Source organism: Xyrauchen texanus, chromosome 17, assembly GCF_025860055.1.
Source record: "Xyrauchen texanus isolate HMW12.3.18 chromosome 17, RBS_HiC_50CHRs, whole genome shotgun sequence".
Lineage (NCBI taxonomy): Eukaryota > Metazoa > Chordata > Actinopteri > Cypriniformes > Catostomidae > Xyrauchen > Xyrauchen texanus.
Window position 1 is genome coordinate 24,596,331 of NC_068292.1, and position 21,010 is coordinate 24,617,340.

Below are 21,010 nucleotides of genomic sequence, written 5' to 3' on the forward strand. Positions count from 1 at the left end.
TGTTGCCTAGGGCAGCAAATTGGCCAGGGCCGGCCCTGCACATGCACACACAAACCCAGAGTTTCAAAATATCAATATTCACAGTGTTCACATTTAAAGCTTTATGTAAACATTTTAATAATATTTCAGATTTGAATATAAGTATCAATCAATATTTAAAGGGTGAAAAATGCATTTTCTGTCAGGTATGTGGCACCTTTTGGATATTTGTTAAAATACAATTCCTTCCTTCCTGAAATCACCTCTCAAAACCATCTATAGAGAACATGTTGATGAACAGTGCACAATTACACGTCGCCTGTATGAGTTGGGGAACAGTAGTTCCTCAATTTGGAGGTAAAGCTTTTCACTTAGTTGAGCCACTGACACAGATTACCCCACTCTCTGTAACATTCCACAGATCATAGTTCCATATCATAGACCTTATTCATGCTAGCGCCATCTTTGATTTTTAATGTGAGTGACACAAGACTGTGAGTAATAGACTTACTGTCTCTTCAATGGGCAGTACCTCACGTAAAAATCTTTTTGGATCATTCCGTGAACAAAACGTTGATAAAATATCTGTCCAAGTACATTCCGTATATAAAGAACTCCAGACAACATGAGTTATGGAAAATCAGATGGGATCTAGGAGCGTTATGCAGCTTTATACCATTCGTGCTATTGAAGAGAGTATATTTCTCACAGCCTCGTTGTCATTTCCATTCAAAATCAAAGATGGCGCTAGTGTGAATAAGGACTGTTGTCTGCACCATTTCTCAACAGGCTGTGTCTCGTTTCGAAGGCTGCATGCTAGGTATGACACATTCTTTGAAGGCTGCAGTATACCAAGTGTCCTCCTTTAAACAAGTCTTGTTTAAACATTTACATTTATTCATTTGGCAGACGCTTTTATCCAAAGTGACTTACAAAAGACAAGATGGCCTTTGTAGGCAGGGGTGTAAAGTAACAAATTACAAATACTCACGTTACTGTAATTAACTACTTGCCCCCAAGAATTTTACTTTTTTAAGTAGTTTAAAAATGTTATACTTTTACTTTTACTTGAGTACATTTTAAGTGCTGTAACTGTACTTTTACTGTGCTGTATTTCCACCATCTGTGTTCGCTACATCACTGTCCTGATTTTATTTTGATCTATCAAAGTGATTAGCTAGGGAGAGTCTTGTGACTCCCGTCAAATAAAATCACATGTAAAAAACTTGAAAGAGAGCTGAATATCTCAAGCACATTTTACAGCTGAACATATCTGGCCGCACCTGAAAGTGCTTTTCACAGTGAAAAAGGCCAGTTGCTTGATCGTGTCATGTGAGTTTAACTTGCTCAAGCCAGATATCAGCAAATCCTGCCTCTAATTTGAAGAAACATATCGAGGTAAATTTTATATTTCTGCTTACTAGATTTTGTGTGTTTATAACGTAGCCTGTAATTTCACTATCTATCACTGAGATTATTGGGTTTGATGTGAGAGATTAATGCAATGTTATCAATAGGAATGGATGATAAAAAAATCTTGATGTTTATCTGGAAAATAAAAGAGAGAGAGAGAGATGTCCGTGATATCGATGAAAACTTTTGAGTAATTTTATATATTTAGCCTATATTCTACATCTAGAATAGGGGTGTTCATTACATACATCGCAATAGAAAGAGCACCACTGGTTGGTTGATCTAGATGAAATATAAAAGATTGACTTTTTATTTCCTGATGTCTGTAGCTGTGTGCTGTTTGATAAACAGGTGGCTAATGTTTGAGCGCTGTTGCTGTTATGCCTAAACAATCAAATACACTTTATACTTCCTCCAATGCCCGTCTTGGTGAGAATTTAATGTAAACGCAGTCGGTTTGGTCGAAAGTGAACGCATGTTGTTGGACATATCAAATGTTGGACTTGAAGTGTACATTTATGTGAATTGAGCACTGTCTAGTAGGCTATGTCATATAAAGGAACAATAAAAAGGAAATGAGAAAACCACTCACTACTTTCGGCCGAATAACTTGAGTAGCTTTAAAATTATTAATGCAATAGAATACATTTAATAATAATATTTGTAATAATACTTTTAGTTTTTATTTATTATAATACTGACCCCTGATTTTAATTAATTACTATTCATTTGTATAATCAATTACCAGGAAAGTAAAGATGATCAAATAATTTATAATTATGCTTAGCCTTCATTATGTTTTTTTTTCTTCTAATGCCTGATAGAAAAGTATCAACCTTTGTAGAGCAATAATTCATGCAGAACATTAATCACAAACTTCAGCAAAGTGTGCATCATGCATTAGAATGAGAAAACAACTATTGCTGGTCTTAAAAGATACAAGAACTAAATCAATGTGGAACATTGGATCTCAAAAGGAGGACAATGTGGCCCCACATGAGCTACTTAAATAAATAGTTCCCTCAAAAATGAAAATTCTCTCATCATTTACTCACCATCATGCCATCATCAAAGTCTATGACTTTCTTACTTCAGAAGAACACAAATTAAGATTTTCAGAAGAATATTTCAGCTCTGGTCCATAAAATCCAGATGTATAAAAATTGTCACCTATAAAACACCTATATTTTTTATTCTTTCTGGGAAACAGCCATAAAAGGAAATGTAAATTACAGTATGTGTGCCTCATTTTTAAATTGCAGCATACAGTTTTTATTTTAAAGGGGCATAGCTTTCGCAACTCAGTACTCAATTCTCACTACTCATGAGTACTTTTAAACAAGCTACTCTTTTACTCTTACTTGAGTAGTTATTATAACAGATACTTTTAGTCTACTCACACAACATTTTTAGGAAGTAACAGTACTTTTACTTGAGTATTATTTTTCAGTATTCTTTCCACCCCTGTTCGTAGGACAAATGGAAACGGAACGTAACATGGTTGCTATGACAGCATGCCACTCTTTAACAAGCGCGAGCGCTTTGAGTGACAATGGGACAAAGTCCCTCTGGAAGGGAATGTATGAGGTAAAATTTAGGATAGTTATAATGATGTAAAGAGAAAATAAAATAGATTTTATAGGTGTACTTTTAGTCTAATACTTCATTTTAATTATATTTTAATATAATTATACATATTATATACTCTGCACCCATCTACTGAGGTACTTTAACTAGGGAATTAACATTCCTTGCGGTTGAACATCAATTTACAGGTAAATTGGCATAATGTTTTTTTTTACATTTCCTTTGAAGCAAAGAATTGTGGGTTGTGAGTGCCCATGAAGGATCCACCTCATGCATCCTCCGAATTCCCGTGAAAGGTGGTTGCATTCGAAGGTTGCATTCAAAGTGTCCTACTCTCTTTTCTGAAACGAGACAGTCTCAATGACGTATGCGGCCGAGAAATGCATCTCCGGAGGACACATCCTTCTAAACGAGACACAGCAAAAATTTTCAAAAATAAATGAAGCAGAAGCTACCACAACATAGACAACAGGAACCCATGTTCTAATTTTATGGCATTTTTACTACTATGTCCAGTTAGAGAAGCTGGACAGGTAAATGAATAAACAAGTAGCTTGTCTCAAGGTCATAACAAAATGCTAACTATTTTATCGCTTTACAAAATCAAAGTTATGGGGCTCAAAGAAACATTGTAATGTTTTAGTCTGAAAAATAACCAATGCCACACTTTCCATACAAAAAAATAGCACTCTTCCAAGAAAAGAGACATATTTTACTATTAAAAGTTTTTAACTTATTTTATGTTAATAAATAAATAATTAATATATTTTTTTAATGGTTCAAATCACCCTTGTGTAAAATCAGCACCAATAGACCTATTGAGACCTATATACGTCCTCTTTTTCCCAGGATATGTCCTTTTTACGGACCTTAATTTCTAAATTTGCGAAAATATCCGGGATTCGGCTTTGGTTGCATTATAATGTGTATCTTGTCTAATACTTAATTGTAAGTGCACGCATATTTGCATTGCTTTAACCCCTCTTTGTAAGTTCCGCCTTCTCGCACACCAATTGGTCGATTATAAGAGGCTTGCAGCAACTATTGGCCAAAAGTGCCGTTGTGTTCGGCATCAAACAGCTGCTTGACTGTAGCAGCAAATGACAGCTGAGTGGAAACAATGCCCAAACAAAAGTGCAAATTTACAGAAGATTTGCACAAAACATTCCCATGCTTTCGTCCAGGTCGAGATCCGTGGGAAGCAGAATATATGACATGTAAAGCTGGCACTTATGTGTCAGTTACTAATAAAGGTGCAAGTGATTTAGAAGCAAACATTAGTTCTGCAAAGCATTAAGGGTCCGCAAAAGGGGAAAGTTCATAAGGTAAATTAACGAACTACTTTTTGAGACCAGGTAAAATTGTTATCATATTGCTTAATTTTCCATGGCCATTCAAAATAATAGTACCAGTAATAGTAAATGAAGGTACACTCATGGCATCAAATATTTTATTTTAGTTCATGGACATTCAAAAGAATGTTGGACATTTACATATATATATTAAAAAGTGTAGTTAATGTTATATTTACCATGACGCCTGTGAAGAGACACACCACCTTGCCACAGCTAGTAAAAGGGGACACATCTCCATAGCCCACTGTTAGGAAGGTGATGGCGATGAGCCACAATGCTGTGTCCATACCGCCTGTCTCCACCTGTTCCTGCCTATAGGTGGAGACAGAGAGTAACTGGTGCTGGTTAACTCTACGGTGGAATTTGTTGCACAGTGTCTTAATAATGAATACTTTGCAAAAACACAGACTAATCACCTAATGAAGCTCTTATAAAGACTTAAATTAAATGAAAATATAAAACATTTGATGCAGAAGATAATGCCGTTAATAAACTACAAAATGAGAGTACTGATTATCTACGCCCTGACAAAAGTAGTTCCAAGCAAACTGGAATGTATGGTTCTAAATTTGAAAGTCAGTAATGAGTTGGCAAGTACTGAAAAGCAATTTGTCTGTTCCTGACATAAATCTATTCATAACAAAGGTATGACTAGAAGTCAAATTGACCATCAACAGTAGAGAATGAATGACTGAATAGCACTTGATTAACTGTTTCTAATGAGTCAAGCAAAAAACATAGTAAGAAATGTTGCATGAGTGTATGTGCACATAGTACGTGCTGCTACATGTTTGTGAGTCTCTCTCTATGGCTACATTCACACAATAGCAGAATAAGGACGTCAGTCCATCGGCGTGCTAAATATGGTTCAGTTCACACAGTTTGGTTATGAAAAAAAGAGTAACAAACGCATTCTAAAACATTCACATTTTCTGTTTCAGTTACTATGTGCTGAATCTCACAGCAATCAACATCTTGTTGGTGAGATATTTGACATATCTTATTATGTATTGCATTATGTTTGTGCTTTATGGATTATTAGTCTTTGCCATTAATCACCAAAATTAGGAATGGAAATTCTCTCTCAGCTTGTAAAAAAAAAAAACAAAAGGCAAAATAGAGTGAGGGAAAAAACTCCTTTACACTCAAAAATGTAAATCCTATTTTTAAGATTTATGCATTTCAATTTTATAACAAAATTCCATCAAATTGAATTGTGTAATGATTACTTCAATTCAATTTGATGGAATTTTGCTATGCAATTGAAATGCATAGATGAATGCATTTTTTGTTGTTGAGTGTATTAGTTGTTTGGGGGTGAGGAGAAAACCATAACCAAACAGAACTGGTTGTGGCTGCTTATCTGAGAGTATCAAAGTAACAGTAAATAGATACAAATTTGTAAAAAAAAATATGTATATATATTTTAAATAAAATAAGGTTCAAATAAAAATTTAAGGCTATCATGAGTAAGAAAAGGGGATAGATTTGGGTTACCTGTTCATACGGATATTATCTGATCCAATTCAGTTTGCTGTTGTATTTAACAGGCAATTAAAGTCACACCTGTTAGTATAGTTGTAAATCCCAAAAATGGACAGTGTGAATATAGCCTATGTGTGCTTATGCATTTACAGTATAAAAAATAAGTGCATTATTGTGTTATGCACCTTTCGCACAGTCGCAGCATCCAAGCTGCTGAGAGCCAGAAGAACATAATGAAGACCAGTAGGGTGCGGGCTGGATACTGGTTCATTAACACCTTGAGCACGAAGCGGAATGTGAAATTGATATTGTTGAGGGAGCCGATGCTTCTATAAGAGGCACTGAGGAGCACTTTGCTGTGTAACAGGACAGCTCTGTGCACCAGATACAGCCTCAGGAACATCAGTCCCGACAGCAGCAACTCCACATCTAGCATGACTTCTTTGTGGCTGGAGGACAAGCAGAGGGGAGCAGAGGAATTTCCCTCTGATTTCCCCCCTAACCTGTTCCCCACATTGGGCCTCAGGTAGGTGGCCACAGGATGGATAGCACACACAATGATCTCCAGGGAGATGCCAAGCACTCGGTTACTGGTCATGGCGATGCGCCAGTCCACCTGGTTGTGGTCAATGATGAAAAGCTTAAAGAAAGGAAAGAAAAACAGAGGCAGGATGTGTATCAACAAGAGAATCACTTGATTGATCTCAAAAGGAAGCAATGATTAACAAAGTATGGCAGAGATGAGAGAGAGAGCAAGACATCCTTGATTCACTAGAAGAACAGAGCCAAAACAAATACAGCACTGCCTTCCCTGATAGGACGTCCAGCTGTAAACTGTGGTGGTTGAACAAGAACAAGTGTGTCAGTGAAAATTTTTCAAAACTATAAATCACAAATGAACGGCTAATTTATTATATGGTAAAAAAATTAATAAATCTTTAACATGACTTAGAGCAGAAAAAGAATATAATTATATTAATGAATAGTGGGCAATATGGTTCATGTTTCAGGTCATATCCAACCTTTCGAAAAGCACATATTTCCATATTTCTGTTTTTGAAATTGTTACCTACATTTTCCTGATGTGCCTGCATGCTATACCTATTGTACCTGCTATCCAGTTCTAGCTGGATAGAACTGGATAGTGGATTTTTATTAATAGGGTTAAGCGAAAGTTAGATTAAATTATCACTTTAAGAAAGGGGTTACTTTTTGCATTGTGGGTTGATGGCATTAACCAGCCACTCAGATGCTTTACCAGCAATTTTTCACTATACATATGTGTATATAATTAAAAAAACTATTAAAGCACTAAATCCTGAGGGCTGTAAGATCATCTAGGTTATGGATGTAACCTCTGATCCCTGATGGAGGGAACGAGACATTGTGTCGAAGAAGCAACACTTGGGGTCTCTCTTGAGAATATACATCTGATCTATGAAAAAAGGCCAATGAGAAGTTAGCGAACAGAATTTGCATGTCCCGCCCCCGGACATACGGGTATAAAGGTGTATAAAGGTGGGGAAATGCATCTGTTTCAGGATTTTTCTGAGGAGCCGGAAATGGTCCGGCCACAACAGTGGCTCGGCTCAGCGATGTGGCCGGGAGGACACAATGTCTCGTTCCCTCCATCAGGGAACGGAGGTTACATCCGTAACCTAGACGTTCCCCGTCTGTCGCTCACTTCGACGTTGTGTCGAAGAAGCGACACTAGGGGTCCAATTTAAATCACGCCATGCGCTGAGCCGTGTACGGGTACTGCTGACACAGGAGCGGGCAGGTACTTGACGTGCCAAAATGACCAGCTGTATCAGACTGCACGTACCCTTCCCCAATGCCCCATAAAGTCGTCGTAACCCTAATAGTTACCCTAGACAGTGGAACAATGCGACACTTGTGAACGAGCCGAGCCTGCCGGGCCTCTTTTCTCTCTATGTTTCTCGCATAGAGCAAAACGGCTGGGGCCCTTACACGCATCGTGGGAAGGGGGTCTTACCCAGTTTCCTATTCTTTCAGGGGGAAAAGACCCTGCGGAGACCACACCTGCCAGGAGAAGGGGAGGTAAAAGTGGCAAAATACACCACATGGGCTTTTAGGTCACATGTGGTAAGTGGCGTGGTGATAGATCCCGCTTCTTTGGAGGGAGGAGTTGCTACAGACACGGTGACCGGGGGGCAGCGGGCGCTTTCCAGCGGTTCTCCCCCTCACACACTACGTTGTGTTGAGCATACACCCCTGGGCGCTTCAGAAGCAGAAAAGGTTTACATTTATATATACCTCCCTATATATACATATACATATAAATATGTATATATGTATATATAGGGAGGCATATATGTATATATATAAAAACACAAAAAGAGTGATATTTTCTCTAAAAAAGTGCACAAATGGAAAGCGTCTTTTTCAAGATGCCTTTTCGTTTGTGTTTATTTCCTGGTTGGGGTTGATGTCTCTCCCCGTCTGATGGCCTTGTGGAGTCAGTGTTCGTGGATGGTTCATGTACTCACTGCGAGTACGTGACCATGGCTACGTTGCGGGCGCGGCTCGCCCTCGTAAGAGCGCAAGCCACCCCAGCGGCTCCCTGACTCGGTCCTTCTACCTACGGTATGAGGCGGGGTCGGTTAGCACTGGTGGCGATATGGGGACCTCAGAGGGAGCCTCTCCGCCGGGTATTACTTCACGGACCTCCCACTCCCCGTCACGCTGGTATGGTCCAACTGAGCGCTGTGGCGAGGTTGCCTGTTTGTGTCACGGCGGACGTTGTTCGGGGCGCCTGATGATGATGAGCTATCGATCGCGGCATCGGAGAGCAGGTTCGTCATGTCTGACGCTGAGGACTCGGCTGGACTGACGACCATGCTTGCCCGGGCAGCCGCGAGTGTCGGGCTGGAGTGGAATCCTACAAACCCTCCTGCAGGTGTACCAAGCCAAGGCACTCAGAGAACTACATGAGGGTAGTCCTGACCCGGGTCTAATGCAGGAGCTTGGCGATTGACTTCGCCCTCCGGGCAACAAAGGTCACGGCGCGGGCTCTCGGGCAGGCGATGTCCACCCTGGTGGTCCAGGTACGCCACCTCTGGCTCAACCTGGCGAGAGGCTGACAAGGTGCGTTTCCTTGACGCCCCCATCTCCCAGGTTGGGCTGTTTGGCGACACCGTTGGAGACTTCGCCCGGCAGATCTCAACGGTGAGGAAGCAGACGGAGGCCATACAGCACATCCTGCCCAGGCGGAGCCACAGACACCGCACTCCATCTGCTCATCCCCAGGGCATTCCCCTGTGGTGCCAACACCGACATCAGCCCCGCCACAGGCGCAGAGCTACCCGCAGGACTGTGACGCCACCCGCCTCGCGGCCAGCCCTTGCCCCACTAAGGGAAGTGGCCGTCCGCATCCTCAACTATCTCGACGACTGGCTAATTTTTGTTCACTCGCAGGACATGTTGTGTGCTCAAGGAACCTGGTGCTCAGGCACCTCAGCCACTTGGGGATTTGGGTCACTTGGGAAAAGCATGGGTTGCTCCGGACGGACAACACAGCAACGGTGGCATATATCATCCGCCAAGGCAGCCTACGCTCTCGCCGTATGTCATAACTCGCCTGCCGTCTCCTCCTTTGGAGTCAGCACTGGCTCAATCGCTGCGAGCCACTCATATCCCGGGCCACCTCAAAAGCACAGCGGACGCACTGTTGCGGCAGGTTACGCCCAGGGGAGAGTGGAGGCTCCACCCTCAGGCAGTCCAGCTGATCTGGAGTCAATTCGGCCAAGCACAGGTAGACTTGTTTGCTTCCCCAGAATCCTCCCATTGCCCACTATGGTACTCTCTGACCGAGGCTCCCCTCGGCACATATGTCTTGGCACACAGCTGGCCCCTGTCAGGGAGGACGGGGAGCAGGTCCTCTTAGTGGTCACTTATTGGCAGTACACCCGGTGTCACCAGGCCCCCGTACTGAGGTAAGTACTCCACATGTGCTGGTTGTCCCCTAGGCAACCCTGTGTGATGTATGTTCCATAAAATGGTTTCCCTGATGGTAAACCGTGTCTTCCTTGGGCAGAGGGCCCTCTGTCCTTGGTCGCCCTGTTTGTAGTAGCTCCTCCCCCCTTCGGTAGGATCTACCACAACGCCGTTCTGCACGTTGTGCTTCCGCTCCTAACCGGTAAGACTGTGTGTTGTATTCCACGTAACCCCCCTCGGGGCTGGGTTTGGGACACCCCCCCAGCTTGGACCATATATTGGCCCCCAGCCGAATGATTTCATTCCTTTTGGGGAGAACAATAGAGAGAAGGCCACGGCTGGGCCAGCCAGTCCTAATACTCCTGAGCAGTTAGCCGTTCCCCTAGGTGTAGGGGACCGCTTCAAGCCTGCCAGTGTGTTGGAGTAGTTATGCGACGGCTTGCTGCGCTGGCTATGAGGCACACAGAGGCCTGCCCGTCTCGCACCACCAGTCTGCGTAACTCTGTTCAGCTCTTGTGGCGTTTTCCATTGGGACCCCTAGTGTCCTGGTGAGTGACAGATAGGGAACAGAGGTTACGTCAGTAACCGAGAGGGAACGAGACGTTGTGTCCCTCCTGCCACAACACTGAACCAACCACGTCACTCCTTTTATACCCGTATGTCCGGGGGAGTGGCATGCAAATTTCACACGGCAATTTCCATTGGCCTTTTCTCAAGATCAGAGATGTCTGGGCTCCGCAGGAGCGACCCCTAGTGTCAACTCATCGACACAACATCTCGTTCCCTCCATCAGGGAACGGAGGTTACGTCAGTAACCGAGACGTTTTATATACTTAGTATTTTATTGTTAAGGCTGTGATATTTAATTAGGCATTTCCCCTTTAAGATTTTGGATTTCCTCAGCCCCATTAATCAGTTGATTGTATTTACACCTGTGACCCATTTGTTCCTGACACTCTGAGGAAGGCTGCTTGCTGAAATGCATCAGTGTGCAGTCACTGTTTTTAATGTCCTGATGTGACTAGCCAAATGACAATAAAGGCTTTTTAAATTTTCTACCAGAAGAAGTGCCTTGGACTATTTCCCTGAAATCCTATTATTCTTCTTACTTTATAAATTACTCTTGCCTAACGCTAAGTGGTATACACCACTTTTAAGAACTGCAGAGACAAACTGCAGTATAATAGTAAATAGAGTTAATGACTAAAGAAGTTAAGTTATGGGTTAGGCCAGGGGCTTTCTTTATATACATTATATATCCTGTACTTTAGGAACAACCAACTGTCTGAAATCTGTATCTTTTAGCAAGTACTGTATTGAATGTCAATGTGAACTCATACCCCCTCTTTCTCAACAAACAACATAGATAATTGTGACGAGGAGGAGTGTGTGGCAAGGCCGTAAGGAGGAGCGCCTAGCGCTGAGTTACCCCAATTAGCCAAGATGGGGATAAAGAGGAGCCGGAGATGCCAGTTCGGGGGAGAGAGAGAGATGTATGCAGCCATCTAACATGTGCATTCTGCATTTACATTTATGCATTTGGCAGATGCTTTTATCCAAAGCGACTTACAGTGCAATTATTACAGGGACAATCCCCCCAGAGCAACCTGGAGTTAAGTGCCTTGCTCAAGGACACAATGGTGGTGGCCTTGGTGTTCGAACCAGTGACTTTCTGATTAACAGCCCTGTGCTTTAGCCACTACGCCACCACCACTCCATCACCACTCCTTCTGCATTGGGCCAGGAAGGCCAACAGTATGAGAAACACACAGAGCTGTGTGTGTGTGTGCTGGGGATCGTGTGCTGGAAAGCACTCGTGTTGTGTCTACGTGAAACTGTCTGTCATTAAAGTCTTGCGTAAATTGTTCACCCGGCTCCCGCTTCCTCCTTGATAGGAAAGGCAGAGAGCTGCCACAATAACATTTCATTACATTTCTGTCTAATAAGCATAGTACTGCAACCGCAGAAACTACAAGAAACAAATACTTTAACATTTTAGGAGTAATGCCTTCAGATGTTAAGGAAAATTACAAGGATAAAAGAGAAGAAGATTCAACAGAAAAACACTCACTCTGATGTCTTTATAATGGAAGGCAATGATGAGGATGAGCAGACACCCAGTGGAGAAGCTAATGAGGCCATTTATGGAGAGGGCATGTATGGATCCCTAGGGAGAAAAGACATGAGAGCTAATTATATAATAAAAGTGTACCAAAGTGTACACATATTCTAGAATTCAGAAAAAATTCCAGAAATGAAAGAATAATACTTGACTACCATGGCACATAAACGTCAATAGATACATATTCAAGCCTAAAGTTTTGCAGTGATTTCCTATGTTTAGTCATTACATATTGTTTAAATAAGATGGGACAGGTGCTTCTTTTTTAAATATGTGCAATGCAGTCAGCAGTGGAACAACAGATTTAGAATCTTATTTTTTGTGCTTTTGTACCAGCTGGAAGATTCTCGGTTGGCAAGAATGAGGTTTGTTTTGTTCACTCCAAACACCAAGCTACCTGAATGGAGTGGATAATGCTTGAAAATCGGCATCATGCTTGTATGCCATTAGAGGTCAAAACTCAAATCCATTATTCAAACAGGCACTAACTATGTGCTAAATGATGTGGAAAGATGCATTGTGACCTTAGGTAGTGTGAGCAAAACACAGGGGAGGGAGACAAAATGTGGAAAAACTTGCATAAATAGCCACTTTTCCTGCATAAACTAGTTTCCAGGATAATGGTAAGCTTAAATAAACTATCATGCCTGGAAGTTTGGGGCTGTTCAGTGTCATTCAAATTCATTCTTTCTCCATATAAAACAAAATATATCAGTTAACTTAAGGGTAAATATGCACATTAAAGCTAATTTGTTTGTAAAAGTTTCAGAACTCCCCTAGATGCAAATGCAACAAATGTAATTGAGGCTGCATTTTGTCCCACTTGACTACCTTGAAGGAATTTGTATAATTATTGCCCCACTCCCAAATTTTCATCAACAAATAAAGATGCTTAATGTGTCTCTAGCCCATGGTTACATCAAACTACATTGGTATGCACATTCAAGAATGCTATTTAGAAAATGCCATTAGGCCTTGTTCCTTCTCTAATATGAGTAAGCTTGGCCTCATTTATGAGAATTACACAATAGAGGAACTGAACATTTCCTCCTCTTGCATATGTAAGCTAATGTAAGAAGATGATAGTAGGCCTACCACAGTTCAATACACCAGATTTATTTTTTGTCAGCTTTCCAAGCATTTTTGTTAAAAACTCTAGGCTCTCAGGCAGAAGGCAACCCATAGCCTAAACCAAGAGGTACTAATTAATGTTGTACTCATTAAGATTCCATGGAAGATAAGCATGTGCTAAATGACAAGTATCCATATCCACATTACATTTTTGCATAACCAGATTGGTTTAATAAGGCCAGGTGCAATATTGGACAAGAATTTTCCATGGCATACTCTAGGTTATATCCCCAATAAAAGAATTTGAAGTCAAAAGCTTGTATTTTTTTATTATTTATTTTCTTAAATCTCCTCAATCTTAAATGCAAAGAGTATAACCACATTTAATACACTATTGTCACAGTGATGAATGTCTATAGAAAAAAAGAAAACATTTAAATAAATTTCTACTGTGATATTGCATTTTGAAAATGTTCACTTGTTGATTTGACAGTGTAAATGCAGTATTAAATTCACAAATGTTTGTTTTTGAAGAGTAATTCATGATTTCATTGTGTGTTTATGTAGATGTTCATGTGTAACATTCTGGCAGGCTGCAAACAGGAACAGATAAAGACGAAATAGCTGAATTGTGAACCCAAGTGCAACCCAAGTGCAGTTTATTTTCAGTAATGGTAATGGAACATGAAACCAAAACAAATATAAATGACTTGATCTGACTAGACATGGAAACAGAGTTACAACCAACAATACTCAACCAGGGACTAATGCAAACAAGAGGGCTAAAATACACTGTCAAGGAAAAACACATAACAAAGACAACCAATGACAAGACTAAACTAATAACAAGATAACAGGACTAATAAACAGGAACAAATAACGGAACAAAACAAATAACAAGTTAAAGACAATAAACCAATAAGAACAAGACACATGAGGGAAACAGGATCTCACAAGACAAGGAAAACACAGAACTACAAACTAAAAGTCTTAAGTACACCTAGCATCCTCTAGTGGCCGCTAGGGCAAATGTCCCAATTGTAACATAGCCCCCCCTTTAAGTAGTGACTCCTGGCGCTCGACAAACATTTTCATAGGAGCAGGGCATCATGGAACCGGCAGTCCAAGAAAGCACAGGGTAAATGAGAGGGCAACACGAACCAGATGGCCAAGGTGGAGCGAATGGGGAGTCCGAAGACCAACATGAACCTGGAGACCAAGCAGGCCAGGGCAGATCAGGCAGACGGTCAGTAGACCAGGGCGGAGCCAGTGGCCAGGGAAGTGGTTCCATGAAGGGAGCGGGGTCCGGAGGTTTGGGATGTGGCTCCAGGAAAGGAATGGGGTCTGGTGGCCTGGAAGGCGGCTCCAGGAAGGGAACTGGAGGAGGATCAGGAGACCAGGACTGAACTGGCAGAGGGTCAAGAGGCGGAGCAGCAGGTGGCGGAGGCAATGAAAGTAGGAACTCCGAGGGAAGAGCAACCAAGGATAGAGGCTCATCAGACGAAGCTGGAGGTAGAGCGGACAGAGCTGCTGGAGGATCAGGAATTTGAGTCTCAGGGGGCATAGCAGGCAGAGCCGCTGGAGTCTCAGGAGCGGGCAGAGCAGTGGAAGGCACTAGGGGACTTAGAACTCAGAGGCCAGGGAAGCAGATGATTCAAGGGGCAGAGCCGTGGAAGACTCGTCTACAGCCTCGGGGAACAGGACAGACTCATCAACGACCACTGTGTTCAGGAGTGCTGGCAGTGACTGGGGAGCAGGAGCCCTTCTCCTCTTCCAGATAGTCTGGGATGGGTGAGGCTTCAGAAATTGGCTCATTGACTTTGGCAGCCATGACTGGAACCCAGGGTTCCATGGAACAAGACACATGAACACGAGGGAAACAGGATATCACAAGACTAGACAAGGAAAACACAGAACTACAAACTAAAAGTCTTAACTACATCTAGCGTCATCTAGTGGCTGCTAGGGCAAATGTCCCAAGTGTAACAGTGTGATTGTCTGCAATACATCAAAGAATTGTGTGTGTGTGTGTGTGGGGGGGCTAAAAGTAAAGGATAAAGTTTGTTTTTCCCACTCCAATCACCACGGTAGGTAAGTGGAGAGGATAACACGTGAAAATCAGCATAGTTATTGTGTCCCATTAGAGGTCAACACTCAAATCCATTATTCAAACAGGCGCTAATTATGCACTAAATGGTGTGGAAAGATGCAATATGACCATAGGCAGTCTGAGAAAGGTGGGTGGGGGGAAGTGAGACAAAATGTGGAAAAACTTGCATAAATAGCTGCTTTTCCTGTATAATCTGGTTTCCAGGAAAATGGTAATCTTAAACACACCATAAAGTTGGCAGAAGTAGGCTTTGCTTTTCGATGCACAAAATCATTTTTCTAAATTCTGAAGTGTGAAGCATTATGACATAAAATTATTGCAGGACATAATAGAGAGTTGTACTAAAATAGCAAATCAAGAAAATAAATAGAAAGTATGTGCAAATACTAATTAGCTGCCACTCAGGGCTTGGAAAAGGAACATATGCAGCTAAATAAAATCTGACCAATTAAAACAAATCTAACACATGTTAACTATTTTAGGCTAAGAACACAAAATCAATAAAAAGTTAATCTAATTTTTTTGTTTAATGCATTCTTAAATAAAAAGATGTGTTATAACATTAAATAGAGTAATGGATTGTAATGGACAGTAAATAAGTTCTAAAGTTCCAAATTTAGAAGCTGTAAATTTGTATGAATGTTTCATGAATAATAATTTTAAATTTTATTGGACACCAGTAAATATGTAACCATACAGTATATTGAAAATATGAGTACATATTTTATTTTTTACTTGTAATTAAAGTTATATTGCATTCTTTGCGATGTCTGCCAATGGCATTATGATTATTCTTTTATATAATTATATCATATTAATGTAATGAGTTAATGTTTTAAAATCTTCAGGCATGTATCACACTGTGTTCCAATAAAACTGTATATGTTAAGAAGCAAATCATCATGTCTGAAACACTGAACCAATCTACGAAATGTACTCTCCATCTACATATAAAGATTGTGAACAATAATATTGTAATGTGTATTCAATTGGGTATTCAAATCAGTTCGTTTTTTCATAGGGTTATCAGAAAGCATTCAGAGCAAGATAGACCAATAAAAAGAGCATTGTAACTTAAAGAACCATCGTGTTTATTTTGCATTGATACAGTGGCATTATACTGTAAACCCTAGTGTTGCTATTCCTTGAAAAATCTAGTCTTAATTAAACATAACATGAAATGTCAAGTATGGGGCTCATAAATCAAATATATACTGTATGTCCCTTGAACTCCATGAAAATCAATAGACTTAAGATTTTAAGTATTAATAACTCAAACGATTGAGTACACAAATTAGGCTGGAATATCCATAATGTCTTGATCTTAGATTATTTAATTTAATTATTTTTCCTTGGTAAAGTGAATTTATGGGGACATTAAAATAGTTGTAATTAACAGTTCACAGAGGTTTTCGCTTTTTTTAACTATTATTTATGTTGTTTTGTGTGATGTCAACATTGGGGTGATCTGTGTCCCCTTTGGTAAAGTTGGACCCTGTTAATGCTATCGCAGGTCTCCCTGGGCGTGTGCAACTAAGGTACAGGTGTCAATGCATTTCCCTGGAGAAAAAAGTTGATTTATTGATTGACTTAGATTAAATTATAATCTATTAAAAGAATATATTATAAAATCATAAGAAAATAGTGGAAATATAAACAACAAATTTGCAAATTTGAGTGAACCTGCTTCAAACTCATGATCTTCAAAATATCATTAAGAGATGTTGACCCGTTTACTGCAAAGTTACTTAATATATAAAAAAAATATATTATCAATATATTAACTGAGTCACCCGTGAGGTTTCATAATTAACTTGAATTAAATTGGGATTATTCCAGGCACTTTTATAGCCCTAATAAAATTATTTATTTATTAGTGTTAAGAAATGTCTGTTGATAACTCTCTTTAATGTTGGGTGATAGCCTATCACATTATTAAAACATAATTTGTCCCTTCAAAGTTCAAAGCTCATTCTCCATCCATCAGTTTCACCACCGAGTGTCTCAGGAGCACTACCATTACCTAGATTGCAATGGAATGTTATGAACTGTTGATCTACTTACTGGTTGGTATACTACTGGGCACAGCTCAGCATGTAATATCATCAGCAGAATCCCTAATAACGCGGTTCCCAGTGCCCACGTGCAGAGGCGCTTCTTGTCTTCCAAAAGGAACTTTCTTTCACGCAGTCTGTAAAGATTTCCCCCCTCTATCGGGCTGAGCCTCTTCCCCGACAGTGACACTGTTATCTCCGTAGTTTCCCCGTTGTGGTTGACAAGCCCATCACAGTTTCTGCCGTCGACCTTGGAGCTGAAGTGCGAGAGGCGAGCAGTCATCTCCATCGCGCGCTCTTGTCTCCAGTCCACGCAGACCTCAGTCCCCTTGTCCTCCATCCTGCCCTTCCCCACCTCCGACCGAAATTTCTCCCCGGCCGGTAGAAGGCATTGCACGTCGAGGTCAAGCAGTATTCCGAGCTGTCCCTTTTTTCGAAGCGCAGCAGAGGTGCAGAGTGAAGAATCAAACGCGCGCCTCTACCTGAGATACCACGCACACTGTTTATGCGCGCCTCAAGTTTTGACTGTCGCACTCTTGGGTTGACGTTCCGAAACTGTTCAGTATGCGGTAACGCTCTCTTACGTATGCTGAAGAAAAAATGCAGTGGATGGACTTCTTTTGCTGCTACCTGATAAAATGGAATGTCAAATACATGTATTCTTCATTTGCTATGATTGTATTGTTTCCTTCAGAAAACTAAAGCTCACACATTAGACAAAATTTTCTAAAACAGTTACATTACAATTACCATTACCATTGAAACGAACGATTATAAGGGAAGCTACAGCAGCATACAGTGAAGTTAAAAGTAAATCCCTACATTTTCAAGTGTTATGCATACTGTATGTTTTTAAGGAGCTCATACTTGCGCTCACAGCACCAGCTGAGACAAACTGTACAGTCCCTAAATCTTGACGATATGGGCACCTCTAGTGGGAGATGCGTTTAGTGCAAGACATAGAAATGCTCAACCAGTACTACACATCCAACAGCAGCAGCATAGACCGTATACAGAGCAGCGACATATTTATACAAAAAATAAAAATGAAAGCTAGGCTTTCACAGCCTCGTTTTCATTCCCGTCAAACATCTAATATGGCGGACTAAAGTAAGGTCTATTCATTGTCCACAGTGAACCTGTCATAAAATCATAATACATTTTCTTTTCAAAAGCTGTTATCTAATTTAGGAACTTTTAATCTTGACACAATTGAAAGTGTTCAATAACAGGGTGATTACTGTGATCCTAACATGGCTGCCCCCATGAAGAGACCCTTCCCATGTAGAATAAATTAGCTTTATAAGATAACTGATATGAGTCTTCATCTCATGTCATAACAATTAAATAAATATGTCTCAAAGTTGCAGTAATTTTTTTAGTAGAAGTATAACTTTTAATGAGTAAAAAAATAAATACTGAGTGTATCTTTAAACTGTCACATCCTTGATGAACTTTGGAGACACAGGAACTCAAAGATGGTAAACAAGGATAAACTGTACAAGCATGGCCAGAGGGTTTGTTGCTGAACATTCCCCATTTCAAACGTAATGAACTAAAGCTGAATCTATTTCTATGCTCAAACACTTGTCTGTCTTCCTGGAGGAATGACGTTATGACCTTGGGCCATGTGACAGTGCCTCTGTGTGGATCCTTCCGCCAGGGCATCCTGTAGCACAGCACTTACAACAACCTAACTGTTTTCATAGTCACCCTGTACCTTCTCAGTCAATGTTTTCTCAAACTCATTCTATATAAATAATATCAAGCATTATAGATAGTTTTTGCTAGGGGTCAACTGATATGTTTTTTCAGGGCTGATACTAATAACGATTATTGGTAATCAAGGAGACCGATAACCGATATTTGGGGCCGATATACATTTGCAGTAAAAATTTAACTTTTAGAGTCAAAATTTACACTGAACAATAAAATGGAAAAAGCGGTCTACGTTTTAGTAATAAAATATATATTTGTAACAAATAAAAGGATATACAGAGATTCACAATCCATCTTATGACCCTTTTGCTAAGGCCAAAGCAATATTAACAGTGATTGCATAAGCGCACAAAAAACTATAATAATACAAATAATAATAATAATAATAATAATAGCAGAGAAACAATAAATATGCATTTGAAGACAACATTCAATAGTTTGTAGGTATTAACAGTTATAAGTTGCATATACAAAAACTCACTTGACTAAATTCTGCAATAAAAACAAAGATAAAGCAAAGGTACTGTAAAATTCCAGTGTTGAAAGACATATTTAGTATGACAACCACTCCCCCATTAAAAGTTTCAATCATTCCTGATTGTGTACCAATACACTGTAGATTTTTTTTTAGATACAGTTATTTTAGCATTGATACTGGGGAAAACAACAAGCAGTGACGGATGAGAACACAACTATACACTTTTACATGCAGTTAAATTCAAAATAAAAATAATCAGCAGACCTCTTTAGGACCAAAAAGAAAACTATTATGTACAAACAAATATCATGGCTGCAGCACATGAGTCACAACTCATGAATGAAATATGGCTAAAGGCAATATATAGAAATAAATTACAATACAATTACCATTTGTAAAAAAGGTATACTGAAGCATTGTGCCCTGAATCAAGTACAATTAATAAGATAAAATAATATATATTTATGTGAATGCAGTTTTGTCTAAATCATGAGCGGATTTGAGTACCACAGTGTATTCACATTATTCAGAAGCTTTATTTATAGCCTAGGCAGCAACAACTCTTTAATTCACCAGCAACAGCACTCTTTGGCTTCTGTATATGTTTATAAAAAAGAAGAGGTATAGGTGACTTGATATTTTCAGAGGTATTGCTGACAATCATTTATAGACAATTACACCTGAGATTAACTGGTTAGTATATTTATATTTCAAAATGCATTTTCCTTAAGGAATATTATATTTAGTCAGTGGTGAATTCTCGGGGCCAGCAAAGCCTTCTCTGCTGGCCTAACATGCCAAATAAATAAATATTTATTTATCCTTTCATTTTCAGTCACCTTTTTGCCTATGCACTTTTAATCGCTTTCCACTCATAATTAATCTACAAACAAATAAAGAAAAATTTAAATGTTATCCAGAAGTCAGAATGTATTCCTTGATTCCTTGAATTTATTCCATATTGCTTACAAGCAAAGTGTGACAACTGATTTACAAATGGCATGCCTGAAGCATCCACCCCCTCAGGCCTTCAGAAATTCCACAGAATCCCTCAACAGTACAAATGAATGAGCAACTAAAGTCAGACTGTCAGATTCATCAGCCAATCAGATTGATTTATTTGTTCTTGGTGGGTGTGATCTTTAGGATATGTCCCAGTCGAGGCCTTCTAGCTGGCCTTGAGTGACGCAATCACGCTTTAAGTTATGTACGTAATTTAAAAGCAAAAGAAAGAGATCCTTATGGATTTAAAAACACAAGATGTTCTGCATAACCGTGTGATTGCTTAATTTATTAAACAGGAAAGGAGGGCTGATTTTCATGTCAAGTAAATTGGTAAGTGTTTCTTGCATAGTTATAGCAACATCAGGAGTTTTCCAAGTGTAAATTAGGCTGCTTGAGCATTCAGTGTCAGAACAAGTTTTGAAAAGTAGTGCTGCGTTCTTTTCAACACGGAAAGTCAAATTGTAAAACTTCCTAGGAAAAGTGCAATGGAATCCACCTTTAAGTCAGAATTACAACCTGTAGGCTTGTGCAGAAATTCTGAACTCCGATTTCACTGAGATGCAGGGGCATGATGCCACACAAACATGTCGACACTCAGGGAGATATACAAAGTAAGTGATAAACATTCACTTTATTAATTAATATCGATAAATGAGTTCGTTTCCACATGACATA

At 40.0% G+C, this 21,010-nt stretch overlaps 1 protein-coding gene across 3 annotated transcripts in view; it reads right to left on the reverse strand.

Annotated features, from left to right (window-relative positions):
* LOC127658019 (intermediate conductance calcium-activated potassium channel protein 4-like) overlaps positions 1–17,749 on the reverse strand; it is a 45,648-nt gene extending 27,899 nt beyond the window's left edge. For all 3 annotated transcript variants that reach the window (XR_007972342.1, XM_052147084.1, XM_052147086.1), the window contains exons 1-4: positions 17,144–17,749; positions 11,848–11,943; positions 6,005–6,459; positions 4,511–4,646 (exon numbers count right to left, since the gene is read on the reverse strand). Coding sequence is in view for 2 of the 3 variants with exons in the window: in XM_052147084.1 (XP_052003044.1) it covers positions 4,511–4,646; positions 6,005–6,459; positions 11,848–11,943; positions 17,144–17,473 (1,017 nt within the window). In the remaining variant the exon portion in view is untranslated. The remainder of the gene's footprint in view (positions 1–4,510; positions 4,647–6,004; positions 6,460–11,847; positions 11,944–17,143) is intronic.
* Between the last annotated feature and the right edge of the window lie 3,261 nt (positions 17,750–21,010).